Raw genomic sequence first — 23248 nt, forward strand, 5'->3', positions numbered from 1 at the left:
CACTTAATGGTAGTCATAGGGTACAAATTTAACACTTAAAGATACAACGTTTAATGATAGTCATCGGGTACAAATAAGCAATCAGGAAACAATCAGTATCAATATAAATCGTAAGGATACAAGCAACAAAGTTACAGCATGCCAAACAAACCCTGGAGACCCTGGGAACAGTCAGGAGTGGACCAATTAACCCCCACCCCACCCTAGCAGGTCTCTAACAATACCCAGGGTGCACATCTGCTCCTATACTCGTGCCCAGCTTCATCCCATCAAACAGTTGGAGCATCCTGTAGCCTGCCAAATGGGTGAGAATTTCTGAAAAGCACAATATATATATTCTATATATAATTTTGTTTTCACATCTAACTTTGTTTAGGGAAGCCCACAAGCTGGGCAGATCACCCATTTTTCTTACCTTCCCTCTCATCCTCCAAAAATGAGAAAAAAGGAGTTGTGACACTCTCCCACACCAATAGAAGGCAGCAAGGAAAACCTCATTGCCCATAGAATAGAATAGAATAGAATTTTATTGGCCAAGTGTGATTGGACACACAAGGAATTTGTCTTGGTGCATATGCTCTCAGTGTACATAAAAGAAAAGATACGTTCATCAAGGTACAACATTTACAACACAATTGATGATCAATATATCAATATAAATCATAAGGATTGCCAGCAACAAGTTATAGTCATACAGTCATAAGTGGAAAGAGATTGGTGATGGGAACTATGAAACGATTAATAGTAGTGCAGATTCAGTAAATAGTCTGACAGTGTTGAGGGAATTATTTGTTTAGCAGAGTGATGGCCTTCGGGAAAAAACTGTTCTTGTGTCTAGTTGTTCTGGTGTGCAGTGCTCTATAGCGTCGTTTTGAGGGTAGGAGTTGAAACAGTTTATGTCCAGGATGCGAGGGATCTGCAAATATTTTCACGGCCCTCTTCTTGATTCATGCAGTATACAGGTCCTCAATGGAAGGCAAGTTGGTAGCAATTATTTTTTCTGCAGTTCTAATTATCCTCTGAAGTCTGTGTTTTTCTTGTTGGGTTGCAGAACCGAACCAGACAGTTATAGAGGTGCAAATGACAGACTCAATAATTCCTCTGTAGAATTGGATCAGCAGCTCCTTGGGCAGTTTGAGCTTACTGAGTTGGCGCAGAAAGAACATTCTTTGTTGTCCTTTTTTAATGATGTTTTTGATGTTAGCTGTCCATTTGAGATCTTGCGATATGATAGAACCCAGAAATTTGAAGGTTTCTACTGCTGATACTGTGTTGTCAAGTATTGTGAGAGGTGGAAGTATGGAAGGGTTTTTCCTAAAGTCTACCACCATTTCTACGGTTTTGAGTGTGTTCAGTTCCAGATTGTTGTCCACTTGGATGACTTCAAGCCAATCTCATGAGGAGGAGGAGGAGGCAAGGGCAAACCATTTCCAAATTTTTTTCTAGGAAAACTGCAGGGACTCATCCAGGCAGTTGCCAGGACTCAAAAACCGACTTAAAGGAGCCTAAATAAATAAATACAATTCTGGAGCAGGCAATTTTGCTCTGAGCTGTGGTTTCTTTGGAGAATCAGTGTTCTGCTTTTTAAAAACATCCAGCTAGTCCTACCCGCTGTAAAAAACAAAATCTGACACAGCTCCCAGGGACCAAAAATTGTTCATACACAATTCTAATTCAAAATCGAAAGAGGGAGGGAATTAATTAATTAATTAACTACATACATACATACATACATACATACATACATACATACATACTTACTTAACTGGGGGCTCCAGAATAGCAAGAAAGTCAAATGTGTATCCCGTTGCTGATCATCCTAGCTGGACCTTTTGGTCAGCTTCCTTTTCAGGAGGAACATTGAGTTTTCTGACCCTCCAAGACTGGAGAGTTGTTTCCTTTGAGCAGCTTTCGGGCAGGAGCACCCGTGGGGCTGACTTCTAAGGAGTCAGCGTGGAGATGCTGCTTGCAGGTGGGCAGAGGGCCAGACATCCTGAGTAGGTGAAATGAGAACAGGGGGCGCAGAACCTGAGGCACAACATTTCCTGAGCGATCCTTACATCCGCAGGTATCCAATGATAACTCAGCTCGTTGAGATATTCTTGCATTTGCTTATAAAAAGGCATTGAGGCTCAAGAGAATAGAGGCTGAGACACTCTAGGAAGTAAAACCGCATGGTTGGATGGTTAGTCCAAGTACCATAACCAAATGAAAATAAATGACTGAATTGGGACAGAAAAAGATTCTTCTCCATAAAGAAATCTGTTATTTATTTATCTGCTACATTTATAGGCTGCCTCTGCTGCTGAAACAATGACTCTTAGCTGTTCCCACTGCAAGAATTTTCAGCAGAATATTTCTGGAGCAGGAGACTAAAACGGACTGGGATTAGTTTAGGTGTGAGGCCTCAGGGGTTTTATGATTTATTTGCATTTGCAAGCAGAAATCATATATCCCGTTTTCCTAACTCTCGTTGTTCAGATGTGCTGGATGAGAACCAGAGCAAGCTGAGCGAAGATCTGATGGAGTTCCGGCGAGATGCCTCCATGCTCAACGTGAGTGTTGACCGTCCCGCTTGGTCATCTAGCAAAGAAAAATTCCTGGCCATTTGGTTTTGCCAAGACTATCCTTTACTGATTTAGGTGGTTACAGAGGCAGCGTAAGCTGAAACTGAGGTTTTCCCATGCAAACAATACAAAGTAATTGTTCCTCTTCCCCTCCACCAATTGTCCAGTTAGGTGCTTGTATATTGTTTAGGGAGGGACGTGGTGGCTCAGTGGCTAGAATGCTGAGCTTGTCGATTGAAAGGTTGGCAGTTCAGTGGTTTGAACCCCTAGCGCAGCTTCTGCCAACCTAGCAGTTCGAAAGCACGTAAAAAATGCAAGTAGAAAAATAGGAACCACCTAATAGCATTCCATGAGCCTTTGGCATTGAGTCATGACCATGGAAACGTCTTCAGACAGCGCTGGCTCTTCGGCTTTGAAACGGAGATGAGCACCACCCCCTAGAGTTGGGAATGATTAGCACATATGTGCGAGGGGAACTTTTACCTTTACCTTATATTGTTTAGGAAAGAGGTTCGCGGTTCCCAGCTCTTCACATTGTGTGATATAAGACCCAAATATTTTAACCCTTACAATTCATAAACAAGTCTGGTTCACAAAATCAAAGGTTTATTGGAGATAAAATGAAGAAAAATAAAAAGCGGTTGCAAGTGCGGCCTCTTAGACCAGGGGTCTGGAAACTTGGCTCTTTTAAGACTTGTGGACTTCAACTCCCAGAGTTCCTCAGCCAGCAAAGCTGGGAGTTGAAGTCCACTAGTCTTAAAAGAGCCAAGTTTGCAGACCCCTGTCTTAGACCCTTCAAAAATGGATTGAGTTCAAAGAAGCAGTTTTCAAGCTACACATATTATACTCCTACACAATGCACTCCATGCCTAAGAAACTCCCCCCAATCCCCCTTATTCTATTAAATCATTTCTTTAAGTAAATTTCATCTTTGAAAGGGTCATCATGACAATTTCTCCGGAAGAACAGATATCTTATGTTGTTTACTAGAAGCTTCGTCCTGGGCGGATGTTCCTATCTAACGGAATTGTGGCCTTGCCTTAGACATATATTCCTGTCTTCCAAGGAAGATTTTTAGCAAGTCATCACATACTGTTTCAAATGAATACAATTTGTGGTCATTTTACAACAATAAGAACACCATAGCTTTTTAATACATTACACTTTATAAAAGAGTAACTTACTATTCATTTCCTTCAAAATCAATAAATGTCTATGAAGATTCTCAGTCCTCCAGGTCACCATTGTCCCAAAAGTGTTTTTTTTTCCAAGAGGCAACTGGACTTTCTGGTTTTTCTTTGAAGACATTTCGCTTCTCATCCAAGAAGCTCCTTCAACTCTGACAGGATGGTGGAGAATGGAAGGATTTACCGTATTTTTCGGAGTATAAGATGCACCTTTCCCCCCCAAAAAGAGGGTGAAAATCTGGGCGCGTCTTATACTCCGAATGTAGCCCCGCCCAGCTTCTCAAAAGGAGGTTTCAGAGGCTGAAAAAAAGCATCAGAAACGGAGCTTCAGAAAAAAAGCCCCAAACGGAGCTTCAGAGGCTTTTTTGCTTTCAGAGGCTTTCAGAGGCAGAAAAAAAAGTTAAAAAAAGCAAAGCACAGAGGTCACAACCTCTGGGAACAGCTGATTGGAGGCATTCCGGGAGGCCGATCCACCTGCCAATCAGCTTTTTTCTTATTTTCCTCCCCAAAAACTAAGGTGCGTCTTATGCTCCGGTGTGTCTTATACTCCGAAAAATACAGTATACTCCTTTTCAGACAGCTGGACATTTGCATCCGTTTAGAGCAGGGGTCTCCAACCTTGGCAACTTCAAGCCTGGATGATTTCAACTCCCAGAATTCCCCAGCCAGCTGGCTGGGGAATTCTGGGAGCTGAAGTCCTCCAGGCTTGGAAGTTGCCAAGGTTGGAGACCTCTGTTTTTGTGGGTCGTTGAGGCCACTTGGAGGTTTATGTGTCATCAGGGTCACCCGAGTAGCAAATTGGTGTGGAGCCTTGAAATGACTATGCTGTCGATTAGTCTTCAAAGAAAAACTAGAAAGTCCAGTTGCCCCTTGAAAAAAAGCACCTTTGGGACTTCATAGTTGACTTGGCTGGCTGAAGCTTCTCACAAGGCTCAGCTGGGCTTCCACCACTCCCCTTTCTTACAGCCCAATTCCCCCCCCCCCCATTACTAATGTCAGGCTGTGGACTCATGAAGCTTGGATAGGAGAGTTGCAGCCATGAGGGCTGTTTCCTCCCCAGAGCTTGGTGGGAATGACTTTCCGCAGTATGTTAGGAGCTGGGTTCTCACGAGTTCTCGTGTGTGTGTGTGTGTGTGTGTGAAAAACGGGGAATCTTGCCTCCACACACACACACCCTCCCGTGCATTGGCCAGAAGGTACACCACAAAATACCAGTTTCATGCAAGGGAAATGAATGCAGCCCGAGGAAAAGCGCAGAGATAAAACAAGCCTTAATGCAAGTAGTCCTCAACTTACGACCGCAATCGAGCCCCAGATTTCTGGTTTTTAAATGAGATAGTAGTAAAGTGAATTTTGCCCCATTTTACAGCTTCTCTTCTACAGTGGTTAAATTAATAACACGGCCGTTAAGCGAATCTGGCTTCTTCATTGTCAGAAGGTCGCAAAAGGGGATCACGTGACCCTGGGACACAGCAACCGTATAAATATGGATCTGTTGAGCATCTGAATTTTGATTATATGTCCATGGAGATACTTCAACGGTCGTAAGTGCGAAAAACAGTTGCAAGTCACTTTTTTCAGTGCCGTTGTAACTTTGAATAAACAAGCTGTTGTAAGGCGAGGATTACCTGTATAAAGCCTCCGGGCTAGACTAATAACTGACCCAAAAAAGTTTATTAAGAAAAGAAAAATATGGTTTCCTGCTGACACATTTCCATAAGTATTACAGGGACCGTGGTAGCTCAGACTGTAAGAAGCCTGTTATTAAAACACAGCAGCCTGCAATTACTGCAGGTTCGAGCCCGGCCCAAGGTTGACTCAGCCTTCCATCCTTTATAAGGTAGGTAAAATGAGGACCCAGATTGTTGGGGGGGCAATAAGTTGACTTTGTAAATATACAAATAGAATGAGACTATTGCCTTATACACTGTAAGCCGCCCTGAGTCTTCGGAGAAGGGCGGGATATAAATGTAAATTTAAAAAAAAAAATTAACCAGAAAACTCACAAACCTATCAAATTCTCTCACCTCACAAAAAAGACATCCAATCAAAGTGAAGTCTTTTTAAAAACCCAATAATCAGATAGGACGTGTGCATGTGTTAATCTCCTCTATCTCGGAATCTCTCTCTCTCACACACACACACACACACTTTTCTCACCAGAAAGGGAAAGCCCACTTTACAAACACAAACCTACCCAGTTTCTCCTCTGTTTCTCTGCATCTCAGTTGCCCGAAAATGTTGAGGTGACATGCAGATGGTTGGTTGGATGCATGAATGGGTGGGCGGGCGGGCAGGCGGATAAATAAATAAATGGTGACAAATGACAGAGTAAAAACGACGACTAAAACAAATGTGGAATTGTTTGAACGAGACCTGAATTCTTTCCTCTGGCATCTTTACAGTTAAAATAAACCTTCAGTTCAATCAGTTCAATCAGAATAGAGCTGGAAGGGACCTTGGAGGTCTTCTAGTCCAGCCCAGCCTCCTGCTCAAGCAGGAGAGCCTATAGCCATGATAGGTTCGCCTATGGCATGCGTGCCACAGGTGGCACTTGGAGCCATATCTATGGACATGCGATCATTGCCCTAGTTCAGCTTTGGTGTGCCTGCGGGTGCCAGCCAGCTGATTTTCAGGCCTTCCGGTCCCACCAGAAGTTGGGAAATGGGCTATTTCCGGCCTCCGGAGGGTCTCTGGGGGAGGGGGGCAGTTTTTGCCTTCCCCAGACTCCAAGAAAGCCTCTGGAGCCTGGGGAGGGGGAAAACAGGCCTACTGGACCCACCGGTAACATTTTTTGCCATCGCGTGCCAAAAGAGGGCGGAGCATTGAATTATGGTTGTGGGCAAGCATGCACGCGGCCCTCCCCGCTCCTGCCACTTTTGGCACGCGACGGCAAAAGGGTCAGCCATCACTGACCTATACAATCTCAGACAAGTCTCTTCTTAAAATCCTCCAGTGATGGAGCACCCACGATTTCTGGAGGCAAGCTGTTCCACTGGTTAATTGTTCTCACTGTTAGGAAGTCTCTCCTTATTTCTAGGTTGTTTCTTTTCTTGATTAGTTTCCACCCACTGTTTCTTGTCCTGCCTTCTGGGGCTTTGGAAGTTCATTTGCTGTGCGAATACAGCTGTTCATTTGTTCACTAAATGATAGCTCAGACAGTGGTACGCAGCATGGTTCCAGAAGACAAGGCTTACAAAAACAGCTTCAAATCCCAAGTGCCATTACCCCTGTCAATCACTATTTGTGCCGTGGGCATTCACTGTCATCCCTCTCGGCTCACAAAACCCAACTCTTCCTTCTTTTAAGTGGACAGTGCCGATGTTTTCTACTCCTCTCTTGCCCCGGTGCCACAATTAGTATTTTTTCCCCACTTGGCCTTTATCACATGCCTTCTTTCTCTCTGCAGGATGAACTGTCTCATATCAATGCCCGGCTGAATATGGGGATTCTGGGCTGTGAGTATCTTATCTTTTCTTTCTCCTTGAACGGAAAGGGACATTCTGGGTTTCTGCTGCGGGAAGAGAAGTTTTCCTTCTTTATCCTGTAAAACTTCTAATTACCGACTCAAAAGTTCTGCTTTCAGAACTACTTAGACGTTTGGGTTTTGTTTTTTCTCCCCTCTTCAGTAAAAACATCTAGGATTATTGCAATAGGATTACACAACTTTTTCCAGTTTTCCAGTTTTTTCCTTCATCCAAAAGACTGGGAAATAATTCAAAGAATTATTGTTTCGGAGTGTATCATTGACCTTTCCTCCCCATATTTAACCATATGTTGATCGTATTTTTGTTTCTGATCCGCAGAGGTATGAGTCACTTGCTGAAACTGCTTGGCAGTAAATTCAAAGCAGCTTAAAAAGCACTTTTCACACAAGTATTTTGTTTGAAAGTACCATTTTCACTGGCTTTGGGAAGCTCCATTTTTTAAATCTGGGTCACTGTGCCTGCCCTGCTCTTACTTCCTTTTCAAACAAAACAAAAACTTCCAGATCTAATTCATGAGCCACCTGGCTTAGGGTTATATATTTATCTCTCATATTCACCTAGTCACCCATTTCACAAACATGATGACATGCAACATAACAAGAGTCAAAAACTCCCGTAACATTAAAACCAATCAAAGATAAATGAAATAAGCATACAATAAACATAATCCCAAGAAAGAAAATATACATAATTCTGAGAAAATGGAAGAAGCAAACATACATCACTTAACCTTATGCCGCCACTGTACAGGCTCTGTCTGAAATCCCCAAGGCTGGTGAAAAAAGTTAGAGTTGCAAGTTTGCTGCATCCTTTCTTGGAAAAAGGATGCTGGGCTAGTTAGCCCCTCGCTTTGAGCCACCCACCCTTGGCTGCTTCTCTCCCACCTGGAAGACGACACGCCCAAGAAACCAGATTCCATACCTTCTCCAAGACTCAGGGTTTGGGCTGTGGCTGCTTGTACATTAAGATGCTTTCCTCCTTTTCAGCCTATGACCCGCAGCAGATTTTCAAGTGCAAAGGGACCTTCGTTGGCCACCAGGGCCCCGTCTGGTGCCTCTGTGTCTATTCCATTGGTGACTTGCTCTTCAGTGGCTCTTCTGACAAAACCATCAAGGCAAGGCGCTTGTTCTTACTTTAACCTTTGCATGGGGTACACCACAGTCTCAAGGGGAGCTCAGGGAAAGCACATCTTGCTACCAACCAGGTGTCAGTCAGACCAACGGTGAAATGCACTTACTTTCCCTACCGGTTCGGGAATGTGAGCGTGTGCACCTCTTCCGCGCGTGCGCAGAGGGTCAAAAATGGGATGTAATGATGTCCCAGCGGGTGGGCGGAGCCTCTCGCCACCGGCACTACCGGTTCGTGCGAGCCGGATAGATCTGGCCAGATTTCACCGCTGAGTCAGACCTGTCTCAACTTGGGCTTCTAAATAAAAACAATTCTTACCTCCATTTCTTGAGAAAGGTCTATCTGCTGAGCCATGGTGGTTGAGTTCAGTACTGCAGGCTTCTTCTGCTGACTGTCGGCTGCCTCCATTTCGGCCATTCGAATCTCACCAGGCTCAAAGTTGACTCAGCTTTCTGTCCTTCCGAGGTGGGTCAAATGAGGACCCAGATTGTTGGAGGCAACAGGCTGACTCTGCAAACCCCTTAGAGAGGGCTGTAAAAGCACTATGAAGCAATGTATAAGTGCTATTGCTATAATTTAATAGAAGTCAAGTGAATTACCGTAGTGCAAAGCCAGAAGTTTGTGTGTCAATTCTCCTCAGTTAACTCTCCTCCCTCAGGCCCTCCCCATTGTGTATCTCTCACTGGCGAATCGGAGTTTAAAGAGATGTTTTAAAAACAGTCACTCTGCCAGTCGTCATTCTTCTCCCAGGAAACGGCCTTGGAGAAATCCTTGATTCTCACAGAGAGCTGTTAGCACAGTTTACTTTCACTTTCCCCCCAAGCCTTCGCCCTCCCTTCAAGGCTGCCCTGAGGATTCATAGCAGGCTGACAGTAAGGTGGCAATTCTGACATCTGGCTAGATTGCTGTTGCACATACGATCTGTATTTCCCACCCAGAGTGCATATGGAAAAAGAAAAGCCTCCCAGAAGCCACCTGTTGGGTTCACGAGTATGGAGTCCTGGCAATCATAGGGGTGGGGGGAAGGAGGGGCGGAATACCCAGGCCCAGAGCGGGTAAAAGCATTTCAGTGTTTGGGATTGGCTGCAGCTTAGATGACTCTGACTGATCATGAAACATCTAAGTAGTGCTGATCATGGTTAGCACTTGGATAGGAGACCACTTAGAAATCCAAAGCTGAAAAAAAGAATCCCAGGGGGAAAAAAGCAATAGGCAATAGCACTTAGACTTATATACCACTTCACAGTCTTCACAGCAAGCCTCTCTGAGCAGTTTACAGAGTCAGTTTCTTGCCCCCAACAATCTGGGTCCTCATTTGACCCACCTCGGAAGGATGGAAGGCTGAGTCAATCTTGAGCCAGTCAGTCAGGGTCGAACTGCTAGTAGTGGCGGAAGGAAGAGAAGAAGGAAGGGAAGGAAGGATGGGAAGGGAGGAAGGAAGGAAGGACGGACACTTATATACCACTTCATAGAGCTTCACAGCCCTCTCTTAAGTGGTTTACAGAATCAGCCTTTTGCCCCCAACAATCTGGGTCCTCATTTGACCCACCTCAGAAGGACGGAAGGCTGAATCAACCTTGAGCCGGTCAGATCGAACTCCTGGCAGTCGGCAGAGTCACTCTGCAATACTGCATTCTAACCATTGCGCCACCAGGGCTCTTAATATCAAACCGCTTGTAAGGAGAATTGTAAGGAGTAGAACTTCCCGTAAGAGATTTTTTCTTCAGGCCACCTTCAGTTGCCTTTACCAAATGGGCGAGGGAGCAAGAGTCAGAGGAAGGGCCTTTTAAACTTTTTCCTTTCTTTGTCGGAAAGAGAGGAAAGCAGGTGGGCACGTGACAGGCCAGGTGCTTCCTGCCTTCCCAGCTCTGGCGCACGCGCTGACTTCCTGCCCTGGCTCTGGTTGCCCTTGAGTCCAGTCACATGATCTCTTATTTCCTGCTAGGTGTGGGATACGTGTACCACTTACAAGTGCCAAAAGACCCTGGAAGGTCACGATGGGATTGTCCTGGCACTCTGCATCCAGGGGTAAGTCAGCCGCCAGCCTCATTGCCTTCCGCTGCTCTACTGTATAAAGCAGTTTCCCTTCCTTGACAGCTTGCTGATGGGTGGACTTCAACTCCCAGAATTCCCCAGCCAATTGGCTGGGGAATTCTGGGAGTTGAAGTCCACCCATCAGCAAGCTGCCAAGGAGAAAACATGCTGTTATAAAGTCAATGACTGGTAGGTAGATTTTAGTTCTGCTCTTAGTTTTCTTAAACTCAACCAGCCGCTTCTCATTAAAAAAACATTTGTGTGAATGCTGGCCTTGTTTTCAGTAACGGGAAAAATGCCTTGTTTTTCAAATGACAATGTGTCATTAAATTTGAGCTCCAGGAAAAGCTGATTGTTGAAAGTTAGATTCAAACTGAACTCATGCATGTGGATTGTGTGGCTTTGCGTATTTTTGGTTTAGCCAAGGCAGTCCTAAGCTGCATTAACAGAGGGATAGAATCAAGATCACTTGAACTGTTTGTATCATTTCATAATGCCTTGGTAAGACCCACACTTGTAATATCGCAGCCAGTTTTGATCGCCAGAATATAAAAAAGATGTTGAGCTTCTAGAAAAAGTGCAGAAAAGAGCAACAAAGATGATTTAGGGCGGGGGTCTGCAAACTTGGCTCTTTTAAGACTTGTGGACTTCAACTCCCAGAGTTCCTCAGCTAGCTGGCTGAGGAACTCTGGGAGTTGGTCCACAAGTCTTAAAAGAGCCAATTTTGCAGACCCCTGATTTAGGGGGCTGGAGGCGAAAACATGACAAAGAATGGTTGCAGGAATTGGGTTTGTCTAGTGTAACAAGAAGAAGGACTAGAGGAGACATGATAGCAGTCTTCCAATATTTGAGGGGCTGCCACAAAGAAGAGGGGGTCAACCTATTTTCCAAAGCACCAGAAGGCAGAACAAGAAACAATGGATAGAAACTAACTAAGGAGAGAAGCAATTTACAACTAAGGAGAAATTTCGTGATAGGAAATTTCAACCAGTGGCCCAGCTTGCCTTTAGAAATTGTGGGTGCTCCATCACTTGGAGGTTTTTAAGATGAGACTGACAGCCACTTGTCTGAAATGGTATAGGGTCTCCTGCTTATGCAGGGGGTTGGACTAGATGACCTCCAAGGTCCCTTCCAACTCTTGTTATTCTGATTTTTCAAGGAATTTGGGATGTGTTGCCATTAGTTGAATAATGGAAACCCTTCTAGTAGCTCAGTTTTACCACGGAAGTTGAAATCTGAAATTTTCTATCTTTTTTCATCATCTTGAGAAGAAAAATTGTGCCAATGAATATCTTCTGGCTCTCTTTTTGTTTCTTTTGCCCAGGAACAAACTGTATAGCGGCTCAGCTGATTGCACCATTATTGTAAGTGGCTGATTTTGGGAGGCGGGGTGTGGGGGGAACCTGCTTTGGCTTCCTCCAGGAGGGGGAGAGAAGGAAGTCACTGATCGTTCTTTTGTGTAGAGGTCTCTAAACTTGGCAACTTTAAGACCTGTGGACTTCAACTCCCAGAATTCCTCAGCCAGCTATGCTGGGGAATTCTGGGAATTGAAGTCTTAATGTTTCCAAGTTCGGACATCCCTGATCTTGCGCTGTGTGTGGTAAAGCCACCTACAGTATTTGTCTATATCCTTTTTGACTTTTGACAGGTTTGGGATATTCAGACCTTGCAGAAGGTCAACACCATCCGTGCACACGACAATCCTGTGTGCACTCTTGTCTCCTCGCACAACATGCTTTTCAGCGGCTCCCTGAAAGCTATTAAGGTACAGTTTTCTGATGCAGAGGAGTGGGGAAAACAGAAGCCTTTTTGGTCTTTTCTTTCTATTCCCAGATCCTTTGTTTTCCCAGCCTAAGAGGTTTGTCCACTTAGATGTGCATCCTTCTCTCTGTTGATTATTCTTGGTTCATTTTGGATCTTCCTTGATCCCAGAGAGCTGGCCTTGCTTTTTCCTCTTCCCTTTTCCTTGCATATCCTGCTACTTTTATCTGGTCTTCAGACCTGCTGCCTTATTCATTCTCCTTGTTTGTTGAACCCTTCCCCATTTTCCCTACTACCGTATTTTTCAGACTATAAGACGCATCTAAATTTAGAAAAGGAAAACAACAAGTTTTTGGGCTGCCTTTTTTTGGGCCTTTTCCAGTCTTTTTTTGGCTTGTTTCCAGGGCTTTTTTCAGCCCATTTTTGGGGCTTTTTTGGTCCATTTTTGAGGATTTTTTGGGCCCATTTTCAAAGATTTTTTGGTTCATTTTCGGGGCTTTCTTTGGCCCATTTTTGAGGATTTTTTCAGGGCTTTTTTTGGCCCATTTTCAAGGCTTTTTTGAGGCTTTTTTCAGCCCATTTTTGAGGATTTTTTGGGGCCATTTTCAAGGATTTTTTCAGCCCATTTTTTCTCTGAAAAAACGGGTTGAAAAAAGCCCTGAAAATGGGCTGTAAAAAGCCTTGAAACAGGCCCAAAAGCCTCAAAAACAGCCTGAAAAAAGCTCTCAAAAGGGCCAAAAAAGCCTTGAAAACCAGGCATGTGGAGGCCAAAAAATGGCTGGCGAGTGGGCGGGGCTTCAGCAATATTTGCTCTATAAGATGCACAGACATTTTTGCCCTCTTTTGGGAGACAAAAAAGTGTGTTTTATAGTCCAAAAAATATGATAATTCATTTCTTCTCCTACTTCTCCAGAATTACCCATTGCAGGATCATTGCAAGGATAAAGATCTCCCGCCTGAGCAGGGAGGAAAGGAACATCTCAGCCTAATAATCCAGCTTTTCCCCACCTGTTCTCCAGAATTCCCCAGGCATCATGGCCAGCGGAAGTTGCATTCTTGCACACCTGGAGAGCACAATTATTACGTTAATATGTTCCTTTTGGAGGTGGTGTGGTGACCTACAGGTAGAGCTCTCACCCCACAATCAGGAGGTTAGGAGTTCGATCCTAGGTAGCAACAGATATTTCTCTCTCTGGATTAAAGAGAAAATATATGCTGCGAACTCCGTAGAGGTTTCAGGAAGGGCATCCGGCAAGTAAATGCTCAGCTCCATTCAGTTGCCCTGACTCCACCCCAATGCAAGGGATTACAAGAGCATTAAAATTAAAAAAAAAATGTTCCCATCTTCCAGGACCTGTGAGAAAAGACCTTCAGTCTTTTGATGCATGATTGGCTCTGCCTCAGTCACAGCGCTTGATGAATAAACAATGAAGACCTGTGTAAAAACAGATGGGCTCTAACTACTGCCCAAGTATGACTCATCTTTCTAGGCTTCCTCACTTGAGAGAACTGCGGGAACCCTTGAGGGTCTGGGCTTTAGTTTCCCACACCTTGTACGGAACAGGCATAGGAAGCTGGTTGGCGGGTCCTGCGTTTGAGCAGGATGCTGGATTGGACGATCTCCCGTTATTGTTGAAGGCCTGATTCTGTCTGACCTTCTGCCCATCAGGTCTGGGACATTGTTGGCACTGAGCTGAAACTGAAGAAGGAGCTGACAGGCCTTAACCACTGGGTCCGGGCGCTTGTGGCATCCCAGAATCACCTGTACAGCGGGTCCTACCAAACGATTAAGGTAGGTGTGTTGCTCTCAGATGCTCCACCTGCTGCAGCTTCTCTTGGCAGCCTGGGCAGAAGATTCCGTCAGCTCTTTTCTCTCCTCTGCTCCAGATCTGGGACATCCGGAACCTGGAATGTGTACATGTCCTGCAGACATCTGGAGGTAGCGTCTACTCCATTGCGGTCACCAACCATCACATTGTCTGTGGCACTTACGAAAATCTCATTCATGTAAGGATGACCGAAGCCCAGGATACAGGAGGAAGGGGGCAAGGGGGCCGCTTTGCAGCTCTTTTAGCTCTCCCCAGAGCCTCCGGTCCTCTCTTTCTGGGATCTGGCAAACAGACCGAATGCCCAGAGCCACCGGAATCAAAAGGGGGAAATGATGGGAAGGTAACTTTGCTCCCTTTTGAACCAGGTATGGGATATTGAATCGAAAGAGCAGGTTCGCACCCTCACAGGACACGTGGGCACTGTGTATGCTCTGGCAGTCATCTCTACGCCGGACCAAACCAAAGTCTTCAGCGCCTCGTATGATCGGTCATTGCGGGTAAGTGGGGACACAGCAAGTGGTTGGTTCAGGGCGTGGGGCGCAGAGGAAGACCGTGGGAAAAAAGGGGAGGTGGAGCTTTGGGAGACATCCTAACAGATCTTTCAACGTCTAGTATAATTTGATGAAGCTGAACTCTCTTAGAAAGCAGGCAGCTGGGTTCCTGATCCTTGAATCCCAGTCCAAGGTCTTTTCAGCAGCCTGGCTCTACCAACAACACCCTCTGCTGTTTGAGGGAGAGTGTGTGTGTGTGTATATGTGTGTGTGTGTGTGTCCTTGCTAATCTCATTTCTCCAGAACCTTCGGAATGAATTGTTATTGCAGGAGGACAGGGGGAGTTCTTTCCGGCCACAGTCCTGTTGGAACTGATTTTTCCAAAGTCAGACTAGGCCCAAATAGTTTTTTAAAAAATAACTTGTATAGAGGCAAGCAGAAAAAGAACTAAAATTGTTGATTTCATTTCATTTCAATTATTTGTATGTTACGTGTATGTACAATGTGATTATTCTCCACCCCCCTGTATCCTAGTGGTTTCCCCTTGCAACGTATTCCCGAGTACAATTTTGTAAGAGGTTTTCAGGATCATTCCCACCATGAGAGGACTGTTCTGAGAGACAAAAATTCAACCCGAGTGTCTCTGCTCCAAACCCTGAGAGAAAGAAAGGCCAGTGGAGGCCGTGGTGTCTCCTCCTTTTTTCCTTTTTACAGCCTTGTAATCTCTCACTTTGAGGTGGGGTCGAGGCAACAGAATGGAGCTGAGAGTTTACTGGCCAGATGCCCTTTCTGACTCCACGCAGAATTCACAGCAGATATTTTCTCTTTGCGCCCTGATAGAGAAACATCTGCCACTACCTAGGATTGAACTCTTAACCTTCCAAGTGGGAGGAGAGTGTCTTCACCTCTGCGCCACTCCCATGGTGTTTCCTCCTTACCTGTAAATGCCTTATGCTGTTGCAGGACGTTAGCAGCCCTTGCCCAAATACCCAATTGGGGGGGGGAGGGGGAGTTTTGGAGACCCTTCAGCTCCATCTCTTGCACATCCTAACCCCACAAGAGACATGGAGGTGCAAAAACTCTGTGGCCTGGATTTAGGCAGAGAATGGGATCCATAGTTCAACACCATTATCTGCCTAAATCCAGGTCATGTACCATCCGCTATGGTGATCCACCATTGTCACTGTCTTGGCTTGTTCTCTGCCTCCAGGTTTGGAGTATGGACAACATGATCTGCACCCAGACACTCCTGCGCCACCAGGGCAGCGTCACAGCACTGGCCGTCTCGAGGGGCCGCTTGTTCTCCGGGGCTGTGGACAGCACAGTCAAGGTATGTCGGGGGGGGGAGGGGAAGAGAGCTCTCAGCAAGAGGAAGAGGCCCCCCTCTAGTGAAGTGAAGGACCAGGGGAGACACAATAGCAGTCTTCCAATATTTGAGGGGCTGCCACAGAGAGGAGGAAGGGGGTCAAGCTGGTTTCCAAAGCACCCGGAGGCCAGACAAGGAATCATGGATGGAAACTGATCAAGGAGAGATTCAACCTGGAAATAAGGGGAAACCCGTGAAACAGAAGTTGCCTTCAGAAGTTGTGGGAGCTTCATCACTGGAAGCTTTCAAGAAGAGACTGGACTGCCCTCTGTCAGAAATGGTGGAGGGTCTCCTGCTTGGGGGGGGAGGGGGCTGAACTAGATGACCTACAAGGTCCCTTCCAACTCTGTTAATCTAATTTCTAGTTGGCTCAGTGCAGCTTTCGCAGCTGGCTTCCTACTTTCCTTCAGCTGGGTTGTCCCATCACCCAGCCCAGTCCCTAGTTTCCCTGGAAGCACCAGAGCAGAGAACGCTAACTTTCTTTCCAGGTAACACCTGGCAGCTCCACCTCAGCAGCCCTGGTGAGATGTGTTTATGCTGCACAAGGAGGCATGGAGGAGCAGGAGGAGGAGGGAAGAATAGAGTGGGCTCATCACCTCTTTAGGAAGAGCTCCTTTTAGTTTGGGACGAAATGTGATCAAGTCACACGTCTGTGCTTTCTGGGGGATTTTTGCAAGCCAAGATGCACTTATGCAGGGCCTTTTAAGCTACCACGATTTAAGACATGGCAAGGAGCCTAGCTTAATGTGGAGACTCTAGAAAGAGTGCAGAGAAGAGCAACAAAGATGATTAGGGGATTGGAGGCTAAAACATATGAAGAACAGTTGCAGGAACTGGGTATGTCTAATTTTATGAAAAGAAGGACCAGGGGAGATAGGATAGCTGTCTTCCAATACTTGAGGGGCTGCCACAAAGAAGAGAGAGTCAGGCTATTCTCCAAAGCACCTGAAGGCAGGTCAAGAAGCAATGGATGGAAACTAATCAAGGAGAAAAGCAACTTAGAACTAAGGAGGAATTTCCTGACAGTGAGAACAATTAATGGAACAACTTGCCTCCAGAAGTTATGAATGTTCCAACACTGGAAGTTTTTAAGATGTTGGATAACCATTTGTCCGAAGTGGTGTAGGGTTTCCTGCCTAAGCAGGGGGTTGGACTAGAAGACCTCCAAGGTCCCTTCCAACTCTGTTATTCTCTTCTCTTCTTAATTCCATGCTACACCTGTCTTCTCTGGTGCTCTTTTCCTTTTGGGAAGGGCCCCATACACATGGATGGGAGTTTAGACGAGATTTTGCTTCCCCGGTGCCACATGTTACATACGCAGAGGTTTAACGTTGAGCATTGAGAGAAAGAAGCCATTAGCAGAACCCTGAAGATGCTTTGATCAGGATTGGCAGCTGGTAGGAAGACCTGGTGCTCAGGATGGCGCCTGGGCTGGACCAGGTCATATCAAACAATGGCCCACCTCTACGTTCTACTCCAGTGTTTCTCAACCTTGGCAACTTTAAGGCGCCAGAATTCTGGGAGTCGAAGTCCAGGCACCTTGCTAAGTTTGAGAAGCACTGCCCTACTCAGTGATGGAGTTTGGGCTCTGCTGACATTTGTCTCCCCGACAGGTTTGGACCTGCTAGGACCCGCTTTGGACACCCCGTTGCCAAACACACGCCGGGCTGACTCCCTACACTCCAAAACGCCCTCCCGATGTGCTGTGTTCCTTCTTGGCGGGCCTTCCACTCCCCAGCCAGCTGTGCAAGAGCTTTGGGCCACATACCTCAGCACCCTCTCCCTTCCGGCAGCAGCAGCGGCTTCCCAGGGAGGAACACCCACCCACCCCCTCACCCACTGCGACACTCCAGCTGCGGTTCCTTGGTCTGGCTCTTCCTGGGAGAGGAGGTCGGTGGACGCAGGTCCAGCTGCAAGCGGTGGTCACAAAGGGTTTACTCCTCATCAGTAGATCGTCTCCAAGAGCAGATTTTCTACGAAGCTGGTTTGGATAGGTCTGCACGAACAGCCAGAGCCGCCTATCTCTCTCTCTCTCTCTCTCTCTCTCTCTCTCTCTCTGTCCTGGTATTTAAATTATTTGCTATGCTCCTTCATTCGTGGCCACAACCAGGGATCAAACCTATTGTCCTTGTCATGTAAACCCGGTACGATTTCTATGTCCCCAGTCCAGCCTTCTTATCAGGTGTCCTAAGCCTGCCCCCCCTCCCTCCCTCCCCACCCCCCACCCCCTCTCTTCAGAGCATCCCATCATCACGGCCTCCCTGGGAAAGGCAGGAGAGCCGACGGTTGTGTTTTTACGGACATTTTCTACTGTTTTTAAAATTGTGATATATAGATTTGGATTATTTCTTCCTTACCAATAAAATTGGACCATTGTTTTAGGCCAGCATGACTCATTGACAAACCTGAAGCATTTCAGCCGATGGACAGAACTACTCGGGGAGCAGGGCCCAAACTTGCCCCTCCTCCCCCTCAAAAAAATCAAGGCTGACGTCCATGGATTTTGCCCCTCAAAAACTCCCTCCCTGTGTGATGAGCACGTCCTGGGTTGCCGTCAGTCAGTAAATATAACAATCCCACCGCCTGCAGAGATACTAGCATGTAGCACGAGGAGTTTATTTCCGCCCCTGAGAGGCTGAATGCATTTGCCAGGGCTGACGTGTGATCACCTGTGGCCAGCTAACCTGGCAGCCGGGACCTATTTGTTCCGTTTCTTAGGTCTTAGCTAAGGATCATATGTGGCAATCTTATCTTCCAGAATGCTGCTTTCTAAGGTTGCTCTCTGAAGCACGAAACTCGAATGGTCTTTGCCGCCAACTTCAGAAATGCTGAGACAATGTTTAGAGGTAGGAATTGAAGGGACAATGGCAGGGCAACCTCTGGCCACAAGCTGGGCACCGACCAGTTTCTTTGGAGGGGAGGAAAGGCCTCCCTTAGTTGCATTTGGCCACCACTGCATTGCCAAAAAAATAACGGTGGGAGATTTGTAGTGACACAAATAATTGGAAGCGGTTTGTTCTGTTTTGTTTTTCTCTGTGCAAATATTCTTACTCAGTACGATGTAAAAAGTGGGAGATGTAGAAGAATCGGCTTCACAGATCGTTGCACATTCCAGCTTCTGGTTGTGTTACGTAAAAGATGTGCAGCTTTCACAATGGCTCCAGCTGGTACCCAGCAGCCGTTTCCCATCACGCAGCCGAAGCTTTTTCTCCCTTCCGGCTGGAGCCAAAAGACGAGTTGAGCGGGCCAAGATAATCTGGACGTTTTATTAAGCACCGATGGTCATAATTGCATCCACATGGCTGCTTGCCTGGACTGTGAGCTGCAGCACGAAGCCGTCATTCCCTCAGCACCAAAGCAGCCAGACACCCACCCCCCACGCCCGCCCACCCCCACTCCACAAAGTTAGTGCCTCCGAGGTGGGATTTTTTTTTTCTGACCTCAACAATAAAAGTATTCTTTAACAGTGAATGTCCTGTATCTGTATTAGAGACGAGCAGGGGCTTCTTCCCCGTTTTTGTCTTTTAAATATTGATAGCCAGAGAAACTTCTTTTTTAAAAAGAAGCAGCGAAATAAATAAATAAATAAATTACACCACCACAAAGCTATTAATATAAGTAATACTGGTGGAATGTGTGCAGCAGGAAAAGAAGGTTAGAAGCAGAAAATGCATAGCTTTGACAGAATGGGAATACAATACAGTATTCGTAACTTAATAATAAAAATATAATGTATATATATATATATATATGTATATAGTATGTATATATCCAGCATTAGAATCTTGGAATAGTTTCTTATACATTTTGTTTCTCTTTACAACAGCTATTGTTATGTTGCCTTTTTATTTTTATTTTTAATTAAGAAATTTCAAAGTTGTGCCAGACACATTTTGGATATCAGCAAAGACTATCCATATTCAAGAAAAGAAACAGGAACAGGAACAGCATTCATTCAGCAATTCTAGCTTTCCATAACCACAGCTCAAGGGAACCAGATAGGACAGGGGTCTCCAACCATGGCAACTTTAAGCCTGGAGGACTTCAACTCTTAGAATTCCCCAGCCAGCTTTGCTGAGATAGGGTGTTTCAGGCTTAACAGCCATATTTAAACTGGACTCGACCCCCCATTGGTATATTAGTATACAGCTGGGCATAAGTTGGTGCTATCCACACGCATGCATTTCAACACACACTCGCATACTTACACAGGCGCATATAAATGTACATCCAACTTAAAAAAGACACAAAAGAACGCACACTTCTCAGGTAAGATTAAACAAAACTTCTTAAAACAAGGCACATCCTTTGATTTTCAATAAAACTGTAAAAAGAAAATGGCAAAAAAATATCCATATAACATAATGTTTTGCACACTTTGGAAAAAAAAGATAAACTACCTTTTTTAAACATTGTGCTACTTTTTTTAAAATGACCTCACAAGACAAACAGCTTATTATAAGTCTAATAGTCAAGCTAAACTCCAGTTCTTTCAATCTTATATTTTAAAACTGTTCAATATACAATTGATAATATTTTAAAATCTTTTTTTATATATATATATTAAACTCCTTTCCTTCTTTTGTTATTTATCTCTGGGGGAAACTCCACTTAAATATTTTTTTTCCAATAAATACTTTTTTTATATAGCTTTTTTTCTTCTTCATCATCCCTTTCATCACCTTCCAAAGGAAAAGCTGTGTGATTCTCTGCACACATCAGAACATTCCTAACACGACTGTCTCGAGAGTTCTACCAGTGAAATAAGAAAAGAAACAGCACCACAACTCAACACTACTTTTTTAAGGTGAAAAAAAAAAGCTCCATGACGTCTCTCAAAAAAGGTAGCTCTATCAGAAGATGACAAAGAGTTCTCCTGAGATCTTACTCCAAGCCCATGGGTTGAAAAATCCATGAGTGGGAAGTGTAGCAAGCCGAAGGGAGATGGCCTCTGTTTCTCTTGGCTGCTTTGTTCTGGATTCCTTTGCCAGATGGAGAGACAAGAATAGACAAAACAGGAAGGAACCCAGCATCACACAAGTGAAGAAACGGGGTGTGTGTGTGTGTGTGTGTGTCCCGTGTTGGAGGTTGGGCTGCCAGTCAAGAAGATGGAACTGATATTCTAAGAAGATGAAGCTGTGGTAGCCCCACACGTAAGTGTTGTTCCTATCGCTGGTGTTTTTCCACTTGGCTGAAAACAGCCCTAAGAGGGTGAGGACCCCACCCCACACTATGTTGTCCGAGAAGAGTCTGCAGGACAAAGCTCCAAGATTTCACTGAAAATGGTAGCTCTTGTTTTGTTTTGTTTTTCCTTTATTGCCAGGTGATTTGATAAAGCAAAAACCATACACGGTGATGTGAAATGTACAGGAAACCGAGAAGCCAGCAGCAAGGGAGAGCTGAGAGCTACACCAGATAAGAGGAAGGAGAGATGAAAGGTGAAGGCTCCATCCCATGATCAAAACAGATGCCCTACAAATCAGACGGCAGCAGAGGGTGAAGAGAGATGGTCATGGCATTTTCCCAGCCCGCTCCATCTCCCAAAGTTGATTCCCAGCTGGAGATGGTCACCCTGTAAATTCTCCATTCCCAGAAGATAGAAGTTTAGGGAAAAGAGCCTTAAGCTAGCTAGCACCTCGGTACTTTCATCCGTGGGAAAGGAAGATGATTCAAGTGACTCTGGTTTCAGATTAATGCATGACTTATGAAGTATGGCCACAGTTATTCTGAAGTACAAAAACAGCATGAGGGAGAGAAATATAACCAGCTGAAAACATTTAAAAGCCAGTTTAGGCTAGAGATTAGGAAATGCATTCTAAGAGTCAAAAATAAGTAGGCACTGGCAAAATTCCTTCTGAGTACTTAGGGGAATTTCCTTTGATGGAGCTTCGTAGGCAAAGGAATCATTTGGAAATAGCAGTCAAAGGTTGAAGAATGCTCCCACTGACCTTGGACAAAGAAAAACGTATCTTGGACGCTTGCCCCAAAGCCTTAAAAAACAGAGAATGCTCCTGTGGGCACAAGGTTTAGAGAACCCAGTAAATTGTTCAAGTAAAATGATCTACCTTTCCTTGTAAAATGCTATGTCTTGCCATCGCAACGCAACAAAAAAAAAATTACTTCAGGACGTTTTATAAATTCCACAAGAAGGAAGACCAAGGGAAGCGGATGTGGAGCAGTTCACTGAGAACAGGGCTGGAGGGCGATCCAAGCTTTCCCGCGCGACTTGAAGAAGCCAGGAGATCCCGAGAAGCTCGTCTGTCAGAAGTAGGAGCCAGACAAAGTCCTTCCCTAACTGCAACATTCAAGCATTCCTCTTGCAGCCGAGGGTCTTCCCTATTTCCCTATCGAGACCCTTCCAATTCGCAAGTGGAGTAAACCAAAGGAAACCTGAGGGCAAGAGGCAGTTCTGAATTGACAACACATTGTTCCTCCCATCACTACGGTGTTTCCTCATTCCAAGAATCCTCAAGTTGGGGGATGAAAATAGAAAATGAATTGGCCACAATATCAAGTGGTGGTGCTTACACTGCCTGGGGAGTAACGAAAGCAGCGATTCTGCCCCAACGTACCCGGAAGATGGAGAAAGGCTCCTAAGAATAAACTTTGGCGCATTGTGCAGTTGCAGACTAGCAACCCTTGGGTGTGCAAACGTTGTGATCCTCTTGGAAGATGCCCCTTTCTGGAGAGAAAGAAACAGTGCTGCACTCAGCAGCATTCCTCCTCCCAAGGAAGCCCTTTCCTAACTGATTGCTGGAAGATCCTTTGCAGGTACCCAATCAATCAGGGCAGCAAGAGCTGCGGCTCGGGGGTCAGCCATGAGTCAGGAGCACAAGACACGTTCTGGCCAATGGTTGCAATCCACTCAGTCTTTGCTGAGCCTCCTTTGATTGCCACTTCCGAAACTGCGTGTGTAATACCAAGAGAGGACGCACTCTCTCCCATTAAACCTCCACTGGAATACACAACCGCCCTCGCCCTCGGTTTCCAGAACATGGAGATGGTTTATGGTTCCTTGTCTTGTCAATGACGTCTTCTCCCAGCCGTGCTCCCAACGGTCGTGGCAGGTTAAGAAGGCTAAACGGTTCAATCAGTGGCGAATTCTTTGGGACAGAAGTGCCTTAGAGCAATAGAAAGTGCAGGACAAGTCCCTGTGCTCAGAACTGCCTCGAGAGAGGGGTTAAAAAAAAATAAAGAGAGAGAGAGAAATTTGCCATCCATCTTTGGCAGCCGCAGAAGCCACCTGTGGGGCTTATGTACAAGGAGATTTTGGCCCACCCACCCACCACCCAAGGTTGTTTTTTTTTTCTTTTCGTATTTCAACACTTTTATCGATCATGCAAACATACCAAAGCTTTTGCACAGCTTTTGCCAGGAACGATGCTTTCCAAGGCAAA

The 23248-nt window shown here is 45.4% G+C and overlaps 1 protein-coding gene across 6 annotated transcripts in view; it reads left to right on the forward strand.

Moving 5' to 3' along the window:
* The window catches only part of TRAF7 (TNF receptor associated factor 7), a 75669-nt gene extending 52553 nt beyond the window's left edge, over positions 1-23116 (forward strand). For 5 of the 6 annotated variants that reach the window (XM_058157052.1, XM_058157050.1, XM_058157049.1 and 2 more), the window contains 11 exons: positions 2482-2555; positions 7164-7212; positions 8229-8356; positions 10316-10398; positions 11729-11768; positions 12053-12169; positions 13835-13957; positions 14053-14172; positions 14360-14491; positions 15696-15815; positions 17465-23116. In XM_058157052.1, the coding sequence (XP_058013035.1) occupies positions 2482-2555; positions 7164-7212; positions 8229-8356; positions 10316-10398; positions 11729-11768; positions 12053-12169; positions 13835-13957; positions 14053-14172; positions 14360-14491; positions 15696-15815; positions 17465-17479 (1001 nt within the window). In that variant the 3' untranslated portion in view covers positions 17480-23116. The remainder of the gene's footprint in view (positions 1-2481; positions 2556-7163; positions 7213-8228; positions 8357-10315; positions 10399-11728; positions 11769-12052; positions 12170-13834; positions 13958-14052; positions 14173-14359; positions 14492-15695; positions 15816-17464) is intronic. The other variant, XR_009152078.1, reaches the window with a different exon arrangement.
* The last annotated feature ends 132 nt before the right edge of the window (positions 23117-23248 follow it).

The sequence above is a fragment of the Ahaetulla prasina genome, chromosome 14 (genome assembly GCF_028640845.1).
Source record: "Ahaetulla prasina isolate Xishuangbanna chromosome 14, ASM2864084v1, whole genome shotgun sequence".
Taxonomy (NCBI): Eukaryota; Metazoa; Chordata; class Lepidosauria; order Squamata; family Colubridae; genus Ahaetulla; species Ahaetulla prasina.